The sequence below is a fragment of the Macrobrachium nipponense genome, chromosome 31, assembly GCF_015104395.2.
Source record: "Macrobrachium nipponense isolate FS-2020 chromosome 31, ASM1510439v2, whole genome shotgun sequence".
Classification (NCBI taxonomy): Eukaryota; Metazoa; Arthropoda; class Malacostraca; order Decapoda; family Palaemonidae; genus Macrobrachium; species Macrobrachium nipponense.
Window position 1 is genome coordinate 18,212,274 of NC_061093.1, and position 17,892 is coordinate 18,230,165.

Here is a 17,892-nt window from a genome sequence, read left to right on the forward strand (position 1 = left end):
CCCAGAGTTACAAATTGCATCCAATCCTTCACTGAGCAAGACTGAAGGAACAGAAACTTCTTTATTTTCCGAAGGCAGGCGTCAATCCTTTTTGGGGGAAGGAAAAGCCTGAAAAGCTAGAGAGTTGATTCTGAGCCCCAAATATACTACTACTTCTTGACAAGGAACTAATTGAAATTTTTTAAAATTTATTAGAAGACCCGTTCTCGGGCTAATGTCAGGGTTTTCTGCAGGTCCTCCGTTTATTTCAACCTTGTCTGAGAGCAGACAAGTTAGTCGTCTAGGTAGAGAGATCTTCACCCCTATGAGGCGTAGCCACTTTGCCACGGGAGCTAGGGCCTGAGTAAACACCTGGAGAGCTGTGGAAAGGCCAAAGCACAGAGTCCTGAACTGGTAAATTCTGTTCTGGAAAACAAATCTCAGGAACTTTCTTGATTCTGGGTGAATAGGTATATGGAAGTATTCGTCTTCCATATCGATTGAGATCTTCCAGTCTCCCTAATGAATTGAGGACAATACTGTCTGATTCATTACTGTCTGATTCATTTCCATTTTGAACCTGGTCTTTGACACGAACAAGTTCAAGGAGCTCACATCCAGAGCTACTGGTCTCCAGCCCCCTAAGGCCTTAGGGACCATGAAAAGATGGTTGTAAAGACCTTTTGAGTGGGGATCCTCTACTACTTCTATAGCCTTCTTTTCTGACAGGGGTGTCATTTCTTGTGTGAGAGATAAGAATTTCTCTGAGTTGGCAGGGTAACCTGTCAAACTTAGTGGAGAGCTGGCTAAGGGAGGGTTTTGAAAGAAGGGAATAGTGTACCCTTCTTTGAGAACCTTCACGACCCATAGTTCTGCCCCTCTCACTTCCCAGCTCCACCAAAACTGAAGGAGCCTTGCTCCTACTTAAGTATGGAGGACTTGCTTCTCTTTTCTCGTAAGAACATTTATTTGTAGCTGACTTCTTGATTGCTTGAGGATTAAAGCGGACATTCCCTCGAGATCTGGGGAAACCTCTCGACTTACCTGTAATGAAAGGGCTGATACTGAGTGGCAGACAAAGAAGAAGCACGAACATGACTGGCGCTCATCTCCCTGAGGCCTTTAGCAGACTACGCCAAAAGATCTTGAGTGGATTTCTTCTGAAGATCAGAAGAAATCCGCTGAACTGTGTACTCAGGGAAACAGGTGCTTACTATCAAGTGGCAAGAACAGCAGAGCGGATCTCTAGGAGCGGGTTACTCCTTTGTTGGTAAAGGAGCACCAAAGCTCTCTCTTCCTGAGGATGCCTAAGGTGAACAGTGATCCAAATTCAAGACACCCATCCATAATGCCATTATCAAGGCAAAAAAATTATCACTCCGAGCAAATCAGATACTGAGTCCTCCAAGATGGAAGCACACTCCCTAATCTTGCGAGCCAAAGCTCCTACACACCAATCTAAAAAAAAATCATAACCTCCAAAACATGGAAAATGTTTTTCAGGAGGAGGTCCAGTTCTGAAGACAAAAACATAATTTTGGCTGAGTTGAAAACTGATCTCCTGGAAGAGTCAATAAGATCGAAGAAGTCCCCCTCGGAGGAGCCAAAAACTCCCAGGTCCAGAGCTTCCCGTCTCATACGAACGATGCCTCCTAGCAGACAGCGTAGGAGGGAAACAAAAGTTGACTCTCCATTGCTCTCTCTTCTCTGAGAGCCACATATTCATTTCTTTCAAAGCCTTCTTGGCTGATACTGAAAAGACCAACTTAGGAAGCTTAGAGGTGCCTTCTGCCTGGTCATCCATTTTGTAAATAGAAGCCGGAGAGGAAGGTGCTGCTGGTGAAAAGAAACTAGGAAAATTTGCTAACAGACAATGAAACAATGATGAATATGTTGTTGGGGTATTCTTATTTACTTCCTTTTCTACTTCTCCTTCTGAGGGGATAGGAGACATGTTGGAAGGTAGTTGAGCAGGTGCTGGAGGTTTCTGAAAAAGACCCAAAATCCTGTCATGTTTCTAGTGAATATCTAACAGAAGGATGCAGAAGTTTGCATTCCTGAAAGAAGTGAAGGTACTGGGGAAGCTGCAAGTCTCGGCACCTGAAAAGGAAAAGAAGAACTCACTGAAGGCGGCTGTTGCACCAAAGGGTGCCGCTGGCCACTAATGGAGACTTTGGAATCAGTGGGAGCTCTTGTGGGGCCAATAAGCACTGACGACGATGGGTGATCATGAGATGGCTGAACTGAAGAGGGAATATAAGTCGATAGGTGCTCTGGCACCACTGGGCGCTTTGAACGCTTCTGAGGATTAGAAGAACTTTAGATTGGCACTGAAAACACTGATACTGACACAGGAGCCCCAACTTTAACTGAGCCTCTACTATGGGCTCAGACACTGACTATCTGGTTGACGAGCAAGGAGCAGAAGGGGTACCCAGCACCAATGAATGCTCAGATACTGTCCTTGGTGAGGCACCACCCACTAGACTAGGTCCTTCCAAAGATTTTCTAGAGGAAGAATGTCTCCTGGATGAAGGAGGCTTTTCTGGAGCACGCAGTACTTCCTTAACAGGAATTTTCTGGGAAAAATGCTCAGGACTGTCCCTGAAACTACATGATGGGCATTGCTCTGGCAGGAGATCACAAGCCTTCTTGGAAGGCAAGGGAGAAAGCGAAACATTCCTCACTCTTCTTTTCAAAGGATGAATTCATCCCTAAACTGCCATTGGCGCCTAGGCGACGCTTCATCTGAGCTAGACCCACTTGAGGAAAAACAATACACTTCCTATGAGACGTCTTTCCAGCGCCGCTCTGTCGATACCTGGGATACTACAACAGGCTTGAGTAAGGGGGTGACTACCTGTGGGCAGATCTCCACCAATCTCCCTTGGGGTACCAGTATGACTCCTCCCAGGTGTAGGGGAGTTTGACAGGGACCTTTGCCTACGAGAATCAGTGGGACGAGCAGCCTCCTCCTCCACTGCACTAGCACTTGCAAAAACCACTCTCATCGACTTTACCTACCTTATCCATGAGAACTTTCTATCTACTTGCAACTTGAGGCTGGCAATGGGATCTGGCATGGGTACAAGGGAGCCAGGGTTAGGATCGGGGTGTAAAGGGCAAGGGAACGGGTGTGACAGAAGGAGAATGAGAAATAGACACATCAGCATCTGTCTGACTAGCTAAGGACTGCCTAAAGCTAGCTCTAACCGCCACTTTTCTCTTTTTATTTCTATCAAGCTTTTTCATATGAGCCATGTAAGTACTCCACTACCTATCCCTCTAACTCTCACATTCATTACAAGTTAATTGCGGCAAACAATTCTGACTCCTACAACTATCACAAAATGAATGCTGGTCATAAGCTTTGATTAACCTAGAATTGCAACCTTTGCTGCAATACCTTACGCTTTGTGTACTCAAATCGGACATGCTGGTTTCTAGTGGAAACAAAGCCTACCCTAGGTTTGACAAAAACAAGACAAAATCAAAATACTGCATTCCTACATAAGCTAATCAATGCCAAAGCAGCCAGAGATATAGACTGTGAAGATTCTACCAGATTCAAATTCACCCCTGCTGAGAAGGTATGTTACATTTGTAAGAAGCGGCAGAAAACAACTGTCTTTGTTTACTGGGTTGGTTCCACGCTTCCCTGGTGGTGGCAGGGTAGTCGCGTAACCAAAAACAATAGAGTGCTAACGCAAATTTCAAATTCTAGCTGCCGTGGCATAGTGAAAGAATAGCTACATAATCACTTGGTAGGTTGCATACATAAAATTACTATCCTGCCCTGACATTAAAAGGCCAAAATAAGTGATAAGGTTGTAGGTACATCCTTGCTGCTTACTCTAACACTTAAAGGTAAAGGGGAAAGGCAGCTCGCAAGGCCTAACACAAGCAGTGGGTTTGTATATCAATTATTAAAGCCAATAAATTATAAATGATATTGTAATGATACAATTAAGTTTGTTCATACTTACCTGGCAGATATATATAATTAAGTACCCACCCACCTCCCCTCAGGAGACAGTGGAAATAAAAATTATGAATAGAAAATGGGAATGATTCCTGATACCCGCCTCCCAGCGGCGGGAATGGGTACTAACCACCTGACTCCCACTACGTGTGTCGTAAGTTTTTTAATTTCTGTCGGACTTCGGAAAATACAGCTATATATATATCTGCCAGGTAAGTATGAACAAACTTAATTGTATCATTACAATATCATTTTGTTCATGAAACTTACCTGTCAGATATATATATAGCTGAATCCCACCTTTGGTGGTGGGAGTAGACAGAATAGAAGATTTTAGGAAACATATATATGCAGATAAATGATATCTTGATTCCTTACCTGTTAGCATAGCTGACTTCGTGGTTACTGCCGCGTAAGTCTGCTTGTGCTATTAGAGTTGCCAGCGAGGTAGAGACCTATATAGCTGGTGCACTCAAGATGATCTGTCAACGGGGGCGTGACCACGATGTGACTAGACCATTGACCATACAATGAGGGCAACGAAGTAAAAAACCACCTGGCCTAGTCTACCAAAGGTATACCACTAAACTAGACTAAGAAGGGAGATCCCCCTCGGGCGGTCAACCCCACAACCAAAAAAACACACACAATTAAAAGCTCATCTAACCACTAAAGGAAAGGATGAGTGCTACCTCCTGCCCCCAAAACAGTGTCTGCAGCGACGTATGGTCCAAGCGACGAGCAATGTTCGTATGTCGCTTTCACCTCCCGCAGGTAGTGTGAAGCGAACACCGAGTTGCTCCGCCAATATGTGGCACTCAAAATGTCACTGAGTGCCATATTTCTGTGAAAAGGCTATCGAGGTCGAAATAGCCCTCACCTCGTGGCGGCATTCACTTTTAAAAGCTTCATGTCACTATCACTACATGTGGAATGAGCTTCCTTAATGGTGTCTCTCAAGAAGAAAGAAAGCGCGTTCTTCGACATGGGAAGATCGGGCTTCTTAACCGAGCACCACAAGTTGCCCGAAGGTCCTCTACAGTCCTTCGTTCTGTCTAAATAGAATTTGAGAGCCCTGACAGGGCACAGGACTCTCTCTGGCTCATTACCCACGATCTCTGTCAAACCCTTGATTTCAAAATGTCTTGGGCCAAGGGTTGGACGGGTTTTCGTTCTTTGCTAAGAACATAGGGCTTAAAGAACAAACCGCATCCGAGTTCTTAAACCCAACATGCTTGCGTTATAGCCTGGATCTCACTAACTCTCTTCGCCGTCGCCAGAGCAGTTAGAAAAAGTGTCTTCCTTGTAAGGTTTCTAAGCGAAGCTAAGTTGAGAGGTTCAAAATTACTGGACATCAAAAACTTTAGAACAATGTCTAAATTCCAAGAAGGGACTCTTGGTTGAGGTACCTTCGAAGTCTCGAAAGACTTAAGAAGATCATGAAGGTCTCTGTTGTTGGCTAAGTCCAGTCCTCTATGCCTAAAGACTACAGAAAGCACACTTCTGTAGCCTTTTATCGTAGGCACCGCTAAGCGAAACTTTCATTTCTCAAGTAGAGAAGGAAGTCTGCGATCTGGCTCACAGAGGTAGAGGTGGAGGAAATGTCTTTCTTCCTGCACCAGCTCTGGAAAACCAGACCCCATTGGCTTGGATTATTATACGGCAATAGAAGAAGGTCTTCTTGCCGTTGCGATTGCTTTCGCCACCGGTCTTGAAAAACCCCTCGCTCTGGCCAACTTCTGGATAGTCTGAACGCAGTCAGACTCAGAGCGGGGAGGTTTTTGTGATACCTCTCGAAGTGGGGCTGTTTGAGTAGATCTATCCTTGGAGGCAGAGTCCTCGGAAAGTCTACAAGAAAAGGACATGACCTCTGTGAACCAGTCGGTCGCTGGCCAGAAGGGGGCGATGAGAGTCATCCTCGTTCCCCTCTGATGCGCGAATTTTCTTATTACTTCCCCTAGGACCTTGAACGGGGGAAAGGCATATACGTCTAGTCCCGTCCAGTCCCAAAGAAGGGCGTCTACTGCTACTGCTCCTGGGTCTAGAACTGGTGAGCAGTACAGCGGGAGTCTCGTTGTCCTGGAAGTTGCGAAGATGTCTACGAGAGGACATCCCCATAACTTCCACAACCTCTGGCATATTTCCTGATGAAGGGTCCACTCCGTCGGCAGAAGTTGACCTTGTCGACTGAGCAGATCTGCACGGACGTTTTCTACCCCTGATATGAATCTCGTCAGTATAGAGACGTCGTGTGCCTTCGCCCATAACAGGATCTCCTTTGCAAGGAAGAACAGGGATCGAGAGTGGGTTCCTCCCTGTTTCTTGAGGTATGCCAGGGCTGTGGTGTTGTCCGAGTTGATCTGCACCACATTGCCGGAGACTTCGTTCTGAAAGAACTGGAGCGCCAGATGAACTGCTGCCAGCTCCCTGACGTTTATGTGCCAGGACACCTGTTCCCCTCTCCAGGTGCCTGACACTTCCTTCCCCCCCAGTGTTGCTCCCCACCCGTGGAAGACGCGTCGGAAAACAACACTAGGTCGGGGTTCTGAAGCTTGAGGGAAAGACCCTCTGCGAGCTTCAAAGGGTCGGTCCACCATCTTAGGTGTTCCTTTACCTCTTCTGATAACACCAGAATCGAATCCAAAGTGTTTTGGTGCTTCCAATTGTCGGCAAGGAAGAATTGAAGAGGTCTGAGGTGCAACCTCCCTAGGGAAACAAACTTCTCCAGTGAGGAAATGGTCCCCAGCAGACTCATCCATTCCCTCACCGAGCATGATTCCTTCCCCAGAAAGGTTGACACTTTGCTTAGGCAATCTAGTTGTCGCCCTGGGACGGAAAAGCCCGAAAAGCCACTGAGTCCATCTGAATCCCCAGATAGACTAAAGACTGAGAAGGGGTCAGATGTGACTTTTCGAGGTTCACCAGAAGCCCCAGGGACTTTGTTAACGACAAACGTCCGTGTGCAGGTCCTCCAGACACCGGTCTTTCGAGGAGGCTCGTACGAGCCAGTCGTCCAGGTAGAGAGAGATCCTGACATTGGAAAGATGAAGCCACCTCGCAATGTTCTTCATCAGTAGGGTGAATACCATGGGAGCAGTGCTGAGTCCAAAGCAGAGAGCCCTGAATTGAAACACTTTTCCTTTCAGGACAAACCGCAGGTATTTCCTGGACTGGGGGTGGATGGGGACGTGGAAATACGCGTCCTGGAGATCTAGTGAAGCCATCCAATCCCCCGGTCTCAAGGCTCCCATCACTGACTGAGGTGTCTCCAGCTTGAACCTCTGCTTGATGACAAAGAGGTTCAGGTTGCTGACATCGAGTACCGGTCGCCATTCCCCCGACTGCTTTGGCACCAGGAACAGTCTGTTGTAAAATCCGGGGGAATTCAAGTCGGAGACTTGTTCTACGGCGTGTTTCACGATCATCTGATCTAACAGATCGTAAAGCACTTGTTGCTTTTCTCCCCGATAGGAAGGAGACATGTCCCTGGGTGTCGTAGACAGCGGGGGTGGTTTCAGGAACGGGATCCGGTAACCCTTCTTTAAGATGTCCACGGACCATTTGTCCGCACCTCTCTCTTCCCAGGCTTGCGCAAAAAGCTGAAGCCTGGCTCCAACCGGTGACTGAAGGACTTCTGCTTCACTTCTTGTTCTTGGCCAGCGCAGTGGCTCTGCCTCTGGAAGTGCCTCTTCCTCGAGGGGCTGGTCTCGAGGAAGAACTACCTCGAAAGGGCTTCGATTTCTTGAGAATCGAAACTCCCAGAGGACGAAGGAACCGCAGGTCTCCTTGAAGATTGTGCGAGGAGATCTTGCGTGGCCTTCTCCTGTAGACTGGTCGCAATGTCTTTTACCATAGCCTGGGGGAAGAGATGATCCGAAAAAGGAGCGAAGAGCAAGTCTGCTTTCTGTGACGGAGAAACAGATTTCGCTGTAAAATTGCAAAACAGGGATCTCTTCTTCAAGAGCCCTGTGCAAAAGTGAGCTGTAAGCTCCTCCGAACCATCTCTGACGGCCTTGTCCATACACGACATTACGCTGGACAGCTCCCCCAGACTAATCGAGTCGGAACTCCTAGACTTGGCATCCAGAACTCCCAAACACCAATCTAGAAAGTTGAAGACTCTAACGTCCGAAAGAGGCCTTTAAGGTGGTAGTCCATTTCCGTAGTAGACCAGGAAACTTTCGAAGAGGACAGGTGAGACCTCCTCGAGGCATCCACAATGCTGGCGAAGTCTCCTTGGGCTGACGAGGGAAGTCTAATACCTACGTCTTCTCCCGTCTCATACCAAATGCCAGCCTTCCCACTAAGTCTCGAAGGTGCAGGCAAAAGAAGTCTTTCCCTGAGACTTCCTTTTCTCCATCCAGTCATGGACCTTACGAAGAGCCCTCTTAGTTGAAAGGGACTTCTTCATTCTGACGAATGCTGAGACGTTGATCTTGGAAGAAGAAAGTTGTGAAGGAGGAGAGCGAGGAGCTTCCGGGTGAAACGTCTCTCCAAACTCTGATTGAAGAAGGCGGGTCAAAACCTGGTAGTCGGAAGAGACTGCCGCCAAAGGTTTCTCATCATCCACTTCAACCGAAGCGTCGACTAACCTCTGCTTCCGACACAGGTGAAGTTGGAGGCAAATAGGCTGGACCAAGACTATCTGGTCTAAGTTTCCAAGAGGCGCGTTGCTGTGAAGTGGAAGGCAAAGCTGACTCATTAATAGAAACTCCCGGTCGTATCTCTAAGACCCGAAGTAACTTGCAAAGTCTCATCACAAACAGGGGGAGTGGGAGGCGACGAAACTCCACATCTTCTTCCACCTGAGCGTCCGCTGGCGCACACCTGGCGTCCACTGGCGCACACCTGGCGTCCACTGGCGCATACCTGGCGTCCACTGGCGCACGCCTGGCTGCAACTAGCTTGCGGGATTGGCGTCCACTCGTCGCGCGTGCTGGCGTCCGCTGGCGCACGCTTGGCGTCCACCCTGGCGTGCGAATGACATTTACTAAGGCGCGCTTAACATCTCGTGCGCGCTCTGCTTCCACTGGTGCACTCTTAGATGCCACTGGCGTTCGCTTGGCTTCCGACGAGCGTCAGGAACGTGAACTTGCACCGAAGCGTTCACGCAAGTATCGAGCTCTCGCACCGCAAGCTTACGAGCGGGGTAATACCGCTTCATGCGCAGAGCGAGCAAAATCCTCTTCACGTCCTCCAGAGAGCCGCTGGGGAGTCGCACGAACTCTAGCAGGCGAAGAAAGTGGAGAGATAGACGAGCGAGGAGAGGGAGAGGGAGACCTTCTAGATCTCTTCACAGGCAGACGGTCATCCTTTCTCCTGCGGGACGTGGTTGCGTCCCTTTCTTAGCAAGAGCATCAGCAAGCTGTTGCTGCAAAGAGCGCAGGATCTTCTCAGTAGGAGAGGATTCCTTGTCAGGTGACGGGCTGATCCTGTGAGAAGGCGAGGGGAGGGCGAGGGGACGCCTTCTTCCTTCTCCCAGAAACTGCCGTAGCACGCGCTCAAGAGCGACTGGGGCGCTCAACAAAGTCATCATCCGATGACTCCTTACGCTTCTTCTGTGGCGGGAAGGCTGCGAACACACTCTCAGGCGATGATCGCCTCTCGAGAGCCAAACTGGACGTGAAGCGTCACGATCACCAACGCTCCTTTTCAGCGGGCGTGAAATAGAATGAGAGCTCCACCCCTTGTGCTGGGGAGGAAGCCTCTGAAGAAGAGAAACACTCTTTCAGGAGGCGTGCACGCGCACGCTCCTTGGCAGTCTGTGTAACGTCAACAGATACTGCCGAAGGCACGTCAGATCGGTGGGCGTTCCCCGTAACCCTCCTGCGGCTTTCGACATGCTCTCCCTGAAACCTGGGAGTCCGGCAGCGGTCTAGGCCTAGAGGCAAAATGGGGCCGATCTGACGCACCCTCCACCAACGAAGGAGCACTGTCACTGCACTTTGCACCTTCACTTTTGCCTTCTAAGGCGAGCACTTTTAGATTCTAAATACGAATCGACTCTAAGATAAGTAAGGGTATTACCCCTCCACAGACACTGTTTCAGGGCCGAAGGCAACACTACAGGGTTAGGAGTAGTGATTAAAGGAGGGTTAGTAGGAGAAACATGAACTTCCTGACGTTTACCTGAAACGCTCCTGGAGGAAGACCTCCTTAACCTATCCCGTTCAAGCTTACGCAGATAGGACTCATATGCTCTCCATCCAGAATCAGAAAGACACTCACATTCCTTGCAGCGACTTTCATACATACAATCATGCTCTCTGCAACTCTTACACAAAATATGAGGGTCTACTGATGCTTTCAGTAGCCTACCTCGACAATCACTCTTGGTACAAAACCTGGCGCTAGCCGAACTAGAACCAGACATCTTATTTAAAGAGAAATCAAGCCAAAATCAATCAAATCCACAATTAACGTGTGCCTAGCCACCGATCCAAAAGTCAAGATACCAAAAAATCAAAAAGGGGTACTTATAGTAGCCAAGTTTCCTAAATTCAAGACGGAGGTGCTGAAAACTGTGTTTACAACACCGGCGACAGAAAAATTATGAATAGAAAATGGGAATGATTCCTGATACCCGCCTCCCAGCGGCGGGAATGGGTACTAACCACCTGACTCCCACTACGTGTGTCGTAAGTTTTTTAATTTCTGTCGGACTTCGGAAAATACAGCTATATATATATCTGACAGGTAAGTTTCATGAACAAAATATCAAATAATATATTAAAAATATTAAAAACAATAAAAGAAAGACCCCACCGGGAAATCGTGATTAACGGCTAGTCAGCAAAAGCTCACAAACATACGTCTTCTATGGAAGATGGCAGAAAGCAAAGTGGAGTGTTTACATCTGGGCAAGTGGGTCTACCGCCTACCAGACGGTTGTTACTGCTTAACCACCTTGTTCAAAAATTTAACGGCCGCATTCCAGCTTTGCTGTAAAGCATTTTCCTAATGTAGAGGACTAAGGGTTTGTATATTGTGTGGGAACAAATAACTTAGCAGATGACCTGAAAAAAAAATTTCAAGACTGGCAACAGGAAACCTTGGTGGTGTTCTCAACACACTGCCTTGATGGAAAATAGAATTTGGAGGAAACTGTATTCCCTAGCAGAGAAGGACTCTTAAAAGTTTTGTCCAACCTGATAACAATATATGTATATGTATACAGCAATAGTAACTCTGGCTATGGAAGCTAAAATTTTGGAAGTGGACAAAAAAAATGATATAACTGAGCTAAAATTTTCGAAGTGGCGACAAAAAATTGCTTGATACCTGCCTTTAGTTAAAGTTGTCCATGAACTGAACACACAGCACCAGCCAGCCAGAGGCTTCTTATGACTGATAGTGATGCAATAACTTAAAAAAAAGTAGGAATTTCATTTTGAATGAAACACTTTGCATAAGTTTAAGGAAAAATTCTTGAGATTTGGCAGTCAAATATACAGTGTCCCCACACTTTTTTGTAGGGATAGGTTCCAGAACCCAACGCGGAAATACAAAATCTCCTCTAAAAATGCTTTTAACTGCCTATTTCAACAGGTTAACTGTATTTAATATGAAAAAACAGCATCAAGAGATAACTTCAACCATACATATAGTTGACCACCACTATTTGCGGACTCACGATTGTGGACTTGCCTACCATCGTATTTTTCTATGGACAGTATTATTCACAGAAAATTCGCCTATTCGCAGTATTATTCACTGTCAAATATCCACAAATGACTGTATTTTCATATAATTTTCAAGACTAAATGCAATTTTTGTAATAAAACTATCATAAAAGTCAGGTATAAGAATTTTTTGCTTTTTTGTGTTTTAACTATCAAAATTGGAATTTCTAAGTGATTTTGGAGGGGTTTTAAGTATTTGTGAATTGATGAAAGTTCCTTTGTTAAAGTGAAAGATATGTTCCACAAAAATCCACGATAAAGTGAAGCACAAAATAGTAGGGGGCCAAAGTACGTGCTATCAAATCTACCCCATCAGTCACATCGTACAACAAACCTCAACCAGGCATGAAAGGTGATTCTAGCAATCTGCCTACCCTCGTAGATTAAGGGACAAGATGGTGATTGATGACATGGCCCCCTTCTCTTCCTCTTCCATCAATCTCTGTACCTTCCATCATGCTACCAACTAACATCTCAGTCCCACACACCAACACCATTACTACACCCACCCCTCACCCTTCTAGCATTCTCACTGCCTTCCCAATTTTGGTAGGTGAAGCCATACTCTATAAACATAATTTTTTACTAAGCTGGCCTAAGTTAGTTTAAGCTTGAGAGGTAGGGATTATTTTACACTGTGCACATGTTATCTACAAAGCTATGGTAGGTTATTTTTTGGGTTGGGGAACACTCAATATTTTTCCTCACAAACCATAAATTAATTGACTGCATCTACAATTTTTGCCATTTTACATCATACAAAGTTTTGCAGGAATGCTCTACTATTAAATAAATTATAATCAAATCACCTCTCAAATTCATGATCTTCAATATGAGTAACTACAAAACTATAAGACACTTGACTCGGTTCTTGCATAGCTCAGCAACAAAGGAAATTTCAGGGTAGACAAAATCAATAGTGCTCACCTTTAAGAATTCTGTAATCCATGGCTTCAGCATTGTATCCGGCTGAAAAGAAAAAAAGCAGAAGTTAATGGCAAGGAACCAAATATCATAGAATAAGTATGAATTACTATCTACACGTTCCATTTAACTATTCTAAAACATAAAGTTGCCAGTTGAAAACCCTGCACTTGCTAGAATCAGTTGTGGCACAAGGGCAACCTAATCTAACTAAAGCACATTTCATAGTTAGAAAGGAATCTTATGTAACAAAATTGCAAGAGCATATGGAGCCTGCAAATCTGGGCCAGGGCAATTCACCTCCCAAAAGGATCCCTTCTCGCCAAAAGTTCCCCTTCATCTTTTACAAAATCTTATCCCTTCATGAGACTCATGAGGCCCCTTTGGTAAAATGTTTATAAAATCTGCATCTACCTTTCTGCTTAACCCTAACAAACACACCCAACATGTAAGCACCTACCCAAAGGTAACAAAGACTCCAAATTCAAAGTAAGGGTTCAAGGAAAGTAAAAATTTCAAGAAAAGATCATGTGAAAGAGAAAACATTAAATTAAGTTTCAATATTCTTATGAATTAATATGTACATGGACAATGACAAATGAGTTTGTCAAGAGATTCAAAGACAAATGATGAGCATGTAAAATACTACAAAACAGAAGATGTCATAATTATGTCTGCGAATCTGGGAATTTTATTATTACATATTACAAATGACTGGTCCAATGCCACCTCAAGTTAAGATAGTTCAGGTTATGATAGCAGAGAACTTTTTCTGTCAACAAATTCCTTTAAGGTCATCACAATCTTCACTTATTGGACCACATCTCTCTGACTCAGATCAACCTGTTTGCATATATACCCCAAAAATTCTAAGGATTACGAAACATGCTCTAGAACGAACAATTAACAAATCTATACCTGACTCTCTTGTGCTACAAAATGATATTGTTATTTAACAATAAAGTTTTGTACATACTTACCTGGCAGATATATACTTAGCTTACGTCTCTGACGTCACGACAGAATTCAAAACTCGCGGCAAATGCGACAGGTAGGTCAGGTGATCTACCCCACCCGCCGCTGGGTGGCAGGTGTATGAACCAATCCCCTTTCCAGTCATAATTTTTCTTCCACCTGTCTTCCTGAGGGGAGGCTGGGAGGGCCATCAATCGTATATATCTGCCAGGTAAGTATGTACAAAACTTTATTGTAAAAAGGGATTTTGACGTAAGGAAAAATCTATTTCTGGGCGATTGGCTCGTGTCGCCAGCGAAAATATCCTTTAATCTATATTTTTCTTATAGGGTAAATGTACTAACACATACCAGAGAATAAATAAAATAAAGAAAAAGGTCAGTATAACTGACTCGCTCACATCCCTCCAAGAGGGTGTCGGTATGAACACTAGGCGAGTGAGACCACTACCACGAGCCAAATACCAATAGAAATCTCCCACTACAAAAACCCTCCATGAGGGGAAGCCGTCCCACAGAGTGGGAGCAGCTCGTACTACTACTACTACTCCATCCCATGCTGCCGACTGCTGCGCCTCTGGTGGCCATCCTGAAGTTAGCAGACAATCTTGGGGGAGGGCGAAGGGATGGGTAGGGTGGGATTTCGCTGGCGACACGAGCCAATCGCCCAGAAATAGATTTTTCCTTACGTCAAAAATCCCTTTTTCTGGCTCAGTCTCGTGTCGCTGCGCGAAATCGTACCAGAGAAATAGCACAAGATTGTAAACAAAGTAATAAAATAAATCAGAATAGGTCGCAAATAAAACAAAAAATAAACGGTAAACTATAAAAAAAGAATATAATTTGCTAAAAGATACAAATACACAGTGATTACCAAAATAGAAATATGGCTTTAAATTAAAACCCTTAATTCTAAACATGTTTTCCTTATTCATAAGGTAATTTACAATATGTACAGAGGTAAATTAGGCTTACATGTAACAAAATGGTATCTGTGTAAAGGCATGTATCAAAAATATAATAGCAATTAAAGTAATCAAATGAACAATTTAAACAACAATGATAATATATAAGGATGCATATGACTTAATATACACAAAAACCCGTAACCATTGCCCATTATGAGATGTATCCCCTAGCATAAAAATAAGGGTAACATCCATGAGATCAAAATCCATAATCATCTGTGAGTGTCCCTAGCAAAAACTAAGGGGCACCCACTACCATCATCACAAAAGCAGCTAAGACACCAGGTGAATGTAAATGAACACGGTAGGAATAGACGAAACTGTTGGGTGAAGCAGGTAGAAAGGAGGACTGAATCTTCTACTACAATCTTAAGCTAGAGATCAGGGGAACTATGTTACCCGCTGCTACTGCTGAAAATTTCAGAGCTTCCAAGGACTAAGGTAATGGCGTTTGAACACTGTCGGCGATTTCCATCCGGTATACTTTTTCAACTCATCGAAGTTCATGTGTTGGAAATAATTAATTGAGGTGGCTACTGCCCTGACATCATGTGCTTTCGGGAAAGAGTCAGGATTGGCTTGCGTAATAAAGTACAGGATTTTGCTGCCTGATGCCTTTTAATGGATAAAGTTCACCTTTTTCCCCTCTTAAAGAGGGGACCCGATGAGGATGAGGAGGTCCTGGACAGAAAGGCTCGTAAGGTTGTAACTGGGCAAAGAGATAACATCTTGTGGAAGGGGTAGTACCTTCCAAGGTTCCCACCTCATCAAAGGATCTTCATTCTTTGCTAAAAAGCTACGTTCCGGAGAAAGTAGTACTTCCCCTGTGGGAAGGAATTGAATATGATCCGGATCTCTGGATAAAGCCGACAGTTCTGAAATTCTTGCTCCTGAAGCTAAGCTTAATAAAAACAGGGTTTTCCTTAAGAGCATTATAAACGAGCATGTGTCATTATCTGTTTCTGAAGCCAGTTTTAGAACATCGTTTAAGAACCATAAACTGACGTAGGCCTTACAGAAGGTCTAAGTCTAGCACATGCCTTAGGAATAGACGAGAAGTAGGAATCCGTCAAGTCTATGTTGAACCCAAATTGAAATATCTTTTTCAAGGCTGACTGTTTGTCGTAATCGTGCTAGCTGCTAAACCTTTTTCAAATAAGGATCTGAAAAAGGATATAGCTGAATTAACTGTCATGATTCTAATATCAGATTCTCTCAGGAAGATTGCTAACTTTTTGACAGCAGCATCATACTGTCTCAAAGTTGAATCCCTTTTATCGGATTCCAAGAAGAGAATATTCTGAGGGTCAATATTCGCATCTCTTTTTGCCGCAAACTTCATGAAATCCATAAAGTTAGGGTTTTGAGAATCCCTGAGGAAGCGAACACAGTCTTCGTTTGTACTGACTGGGAGAGCCTGGGATTGGGGATCCGAAGAGGACGAAGGCCCAGCTCCAGAATTAGGGGATACCAATTGCTCTTCGGCCAGTCTGGGGCTACTAGAGCCACTTGACCCTTGAACGTCCTGAGTTTGTTTAAAACTTTCATAAGAAGATTCACTGGGGGAAAGACATAAATCTTCTTCCAGTTGTTCCAGTCTAGAGCAGGGCGTCCGTGGCATAGGCAGAGGGTCCAGGTTGGGGGCTACATAACAGGGAAGTTTGTGATTCGCTTGAGATGCGAAGAGATCCACCTGTAGCCCTGGGACTCTTTGAAGGATCCATTGGAACGACTCTTCGTCCTTAGAGACCATCCGACTCTAGGGGGCACTGATCGGGATAACGCGTCTGCTATGACGTTTCTCACTCCAGCTATGTGAGTGGAGGAGAGATGCCAACTGAACTTGTCTGCCAGGGAGAAGATGGCTACATCACATGATTTAGATGACGTGACTTGGAGCCTCCTCTGTTTATAACAATGTACTACCACTGCGCTGTCCAGAACTAGCTTTATGTGGGAGTACTTGGTGGGCGCAACCTTTTTAGAGTCAAGAACACTGCCATGCCTCCCCAGTACGTTTATATGGGAACTGACTGAACTGAGGTGACCAAGTTTCCTTGAACCTTTGGACCTGGGAATACCCGCCCCCAACCGCTTAAGGACGCGTCTGTGTGGATGGTAATCCCTGGTGGAGGGAACTGAAGGGGTACTGACACTGACAAATTCTTGACTTTCGCCCACGGCCGAAGACGAATTCTTTAGAATCAGAGGGACTGAGGATAGTTTGTCCCTGACCTGACATTTGCTCGTGAGCGCCAGATTCTGGTTAGATCTTTCAGTTTGGCTTTCATTAAGATGTTCGTTACTGAATGCAAACTGGAGAGACCGGAGGATCCTTCTCCTGAGCTCTCCTTCGATGCTAGTTTGTGACTTAGAAATTGCTTGACTGACTTCGCTATTTCTTTCCTTTTGGTTGATGGAATCGACAGAGTATGGGAGGATAGATTCCATTGAATGCCTAGCCACTGAAAGTCTGACTCTGGAGTGAGTCTGACTTGGTCCTGTTTATCTTGAAGCCTAGATATTCCAGGAACTGAATCACTTTCAGTGTAGCTCTGTTGCATTCCTCGACTGTTGAAGCCCAGATCAACCAATCGTCGAGATACGCTACTACCATAATCCCTTGTGATCTGAGTTGTTGCACTACCGCTTCCGCTAGTTTCGTGAACACCCTGGGTGCCACGTTGAGTCCGAAGGGAACTACCTTGGAAGGAGAATGCCTGGTCTCCTATCTTGAAACCCAGATATGGACGGAAGTGTCTTGCAATAGGGATATGATAGTAGGCGTCTGTAAGATCGATAGAGGTGGTGACGGCCCCACGGGGAAGTAAGGTCCGCACCTGTGAGATCGTGAGCATCTTGAACTTGTCGCAGCGGATGGCTAAGTTTAAGCGGGACAAGTCTAAGATTACCCTTCTTTTTTGTTTGAGCCTTTCTTTGGGCACGCTGAACAAGCGACCTTGAAATTTTAATCTCTTGATCTCGCTATAGCTCCTTTCTGAAGGAGGTCCTCTGCGTACTCTGTCAATTCTTTGGAAGGAAGTTGACGGAAAGGTCTGGATGGAGGTGGGTTCGTCAACCAGCTCCAACCCAGGCCTTTGACACTATGCTCTGAGCCCATTCGCTGAAGTTCCACCGGTGGCGAAAGTGAAACAGCCTCCCTCCTACCTGAAGTCTTCATTGGTTCTGGTAACCGCCTCAGCCTCCTCTGAAGTGCTTTCCCCTGTTAAAGGGGCCTCCCGATCCTCTCCCACGAAAGGAACGCTTACCTCTGCCTCCCTTACCCGAGCGGTCATACTTCTGTGAAGCTTGACTCTCGAAGGCTTGATTTGTAAGCTGGAGAGATGGCGTAAGAGGTGGAGGGCTGAGGCTGAGGGGATATC

At 45.4% G+C, this 17,892-nt stretch overlaps 1 protein-coding gene across 1 annotated transcript in view; it reads right to left on the reverse strand.

Moving 5' to 3' along the window:
- The window catches only part of LOC135206655 (uncharacterized), a gene marked incomplete at its 5' end in the record, with an annotated part of 55,933 nt that extends 43,321 nt beyond the window's left edge, over nt 1–12,612 (reverse strand). Inside the window, 1 exon segment of the mRNA XM_064238013.1 lies at nt 12,571–12,612. Within this exon segment, the coding sequence (XP_064094083.1) occupies nt 12,571–12,612 (42 nt within the window).
- Between the last annotated feature and the right edge of the window lie 5,280 nt (nt 12,613–17,892).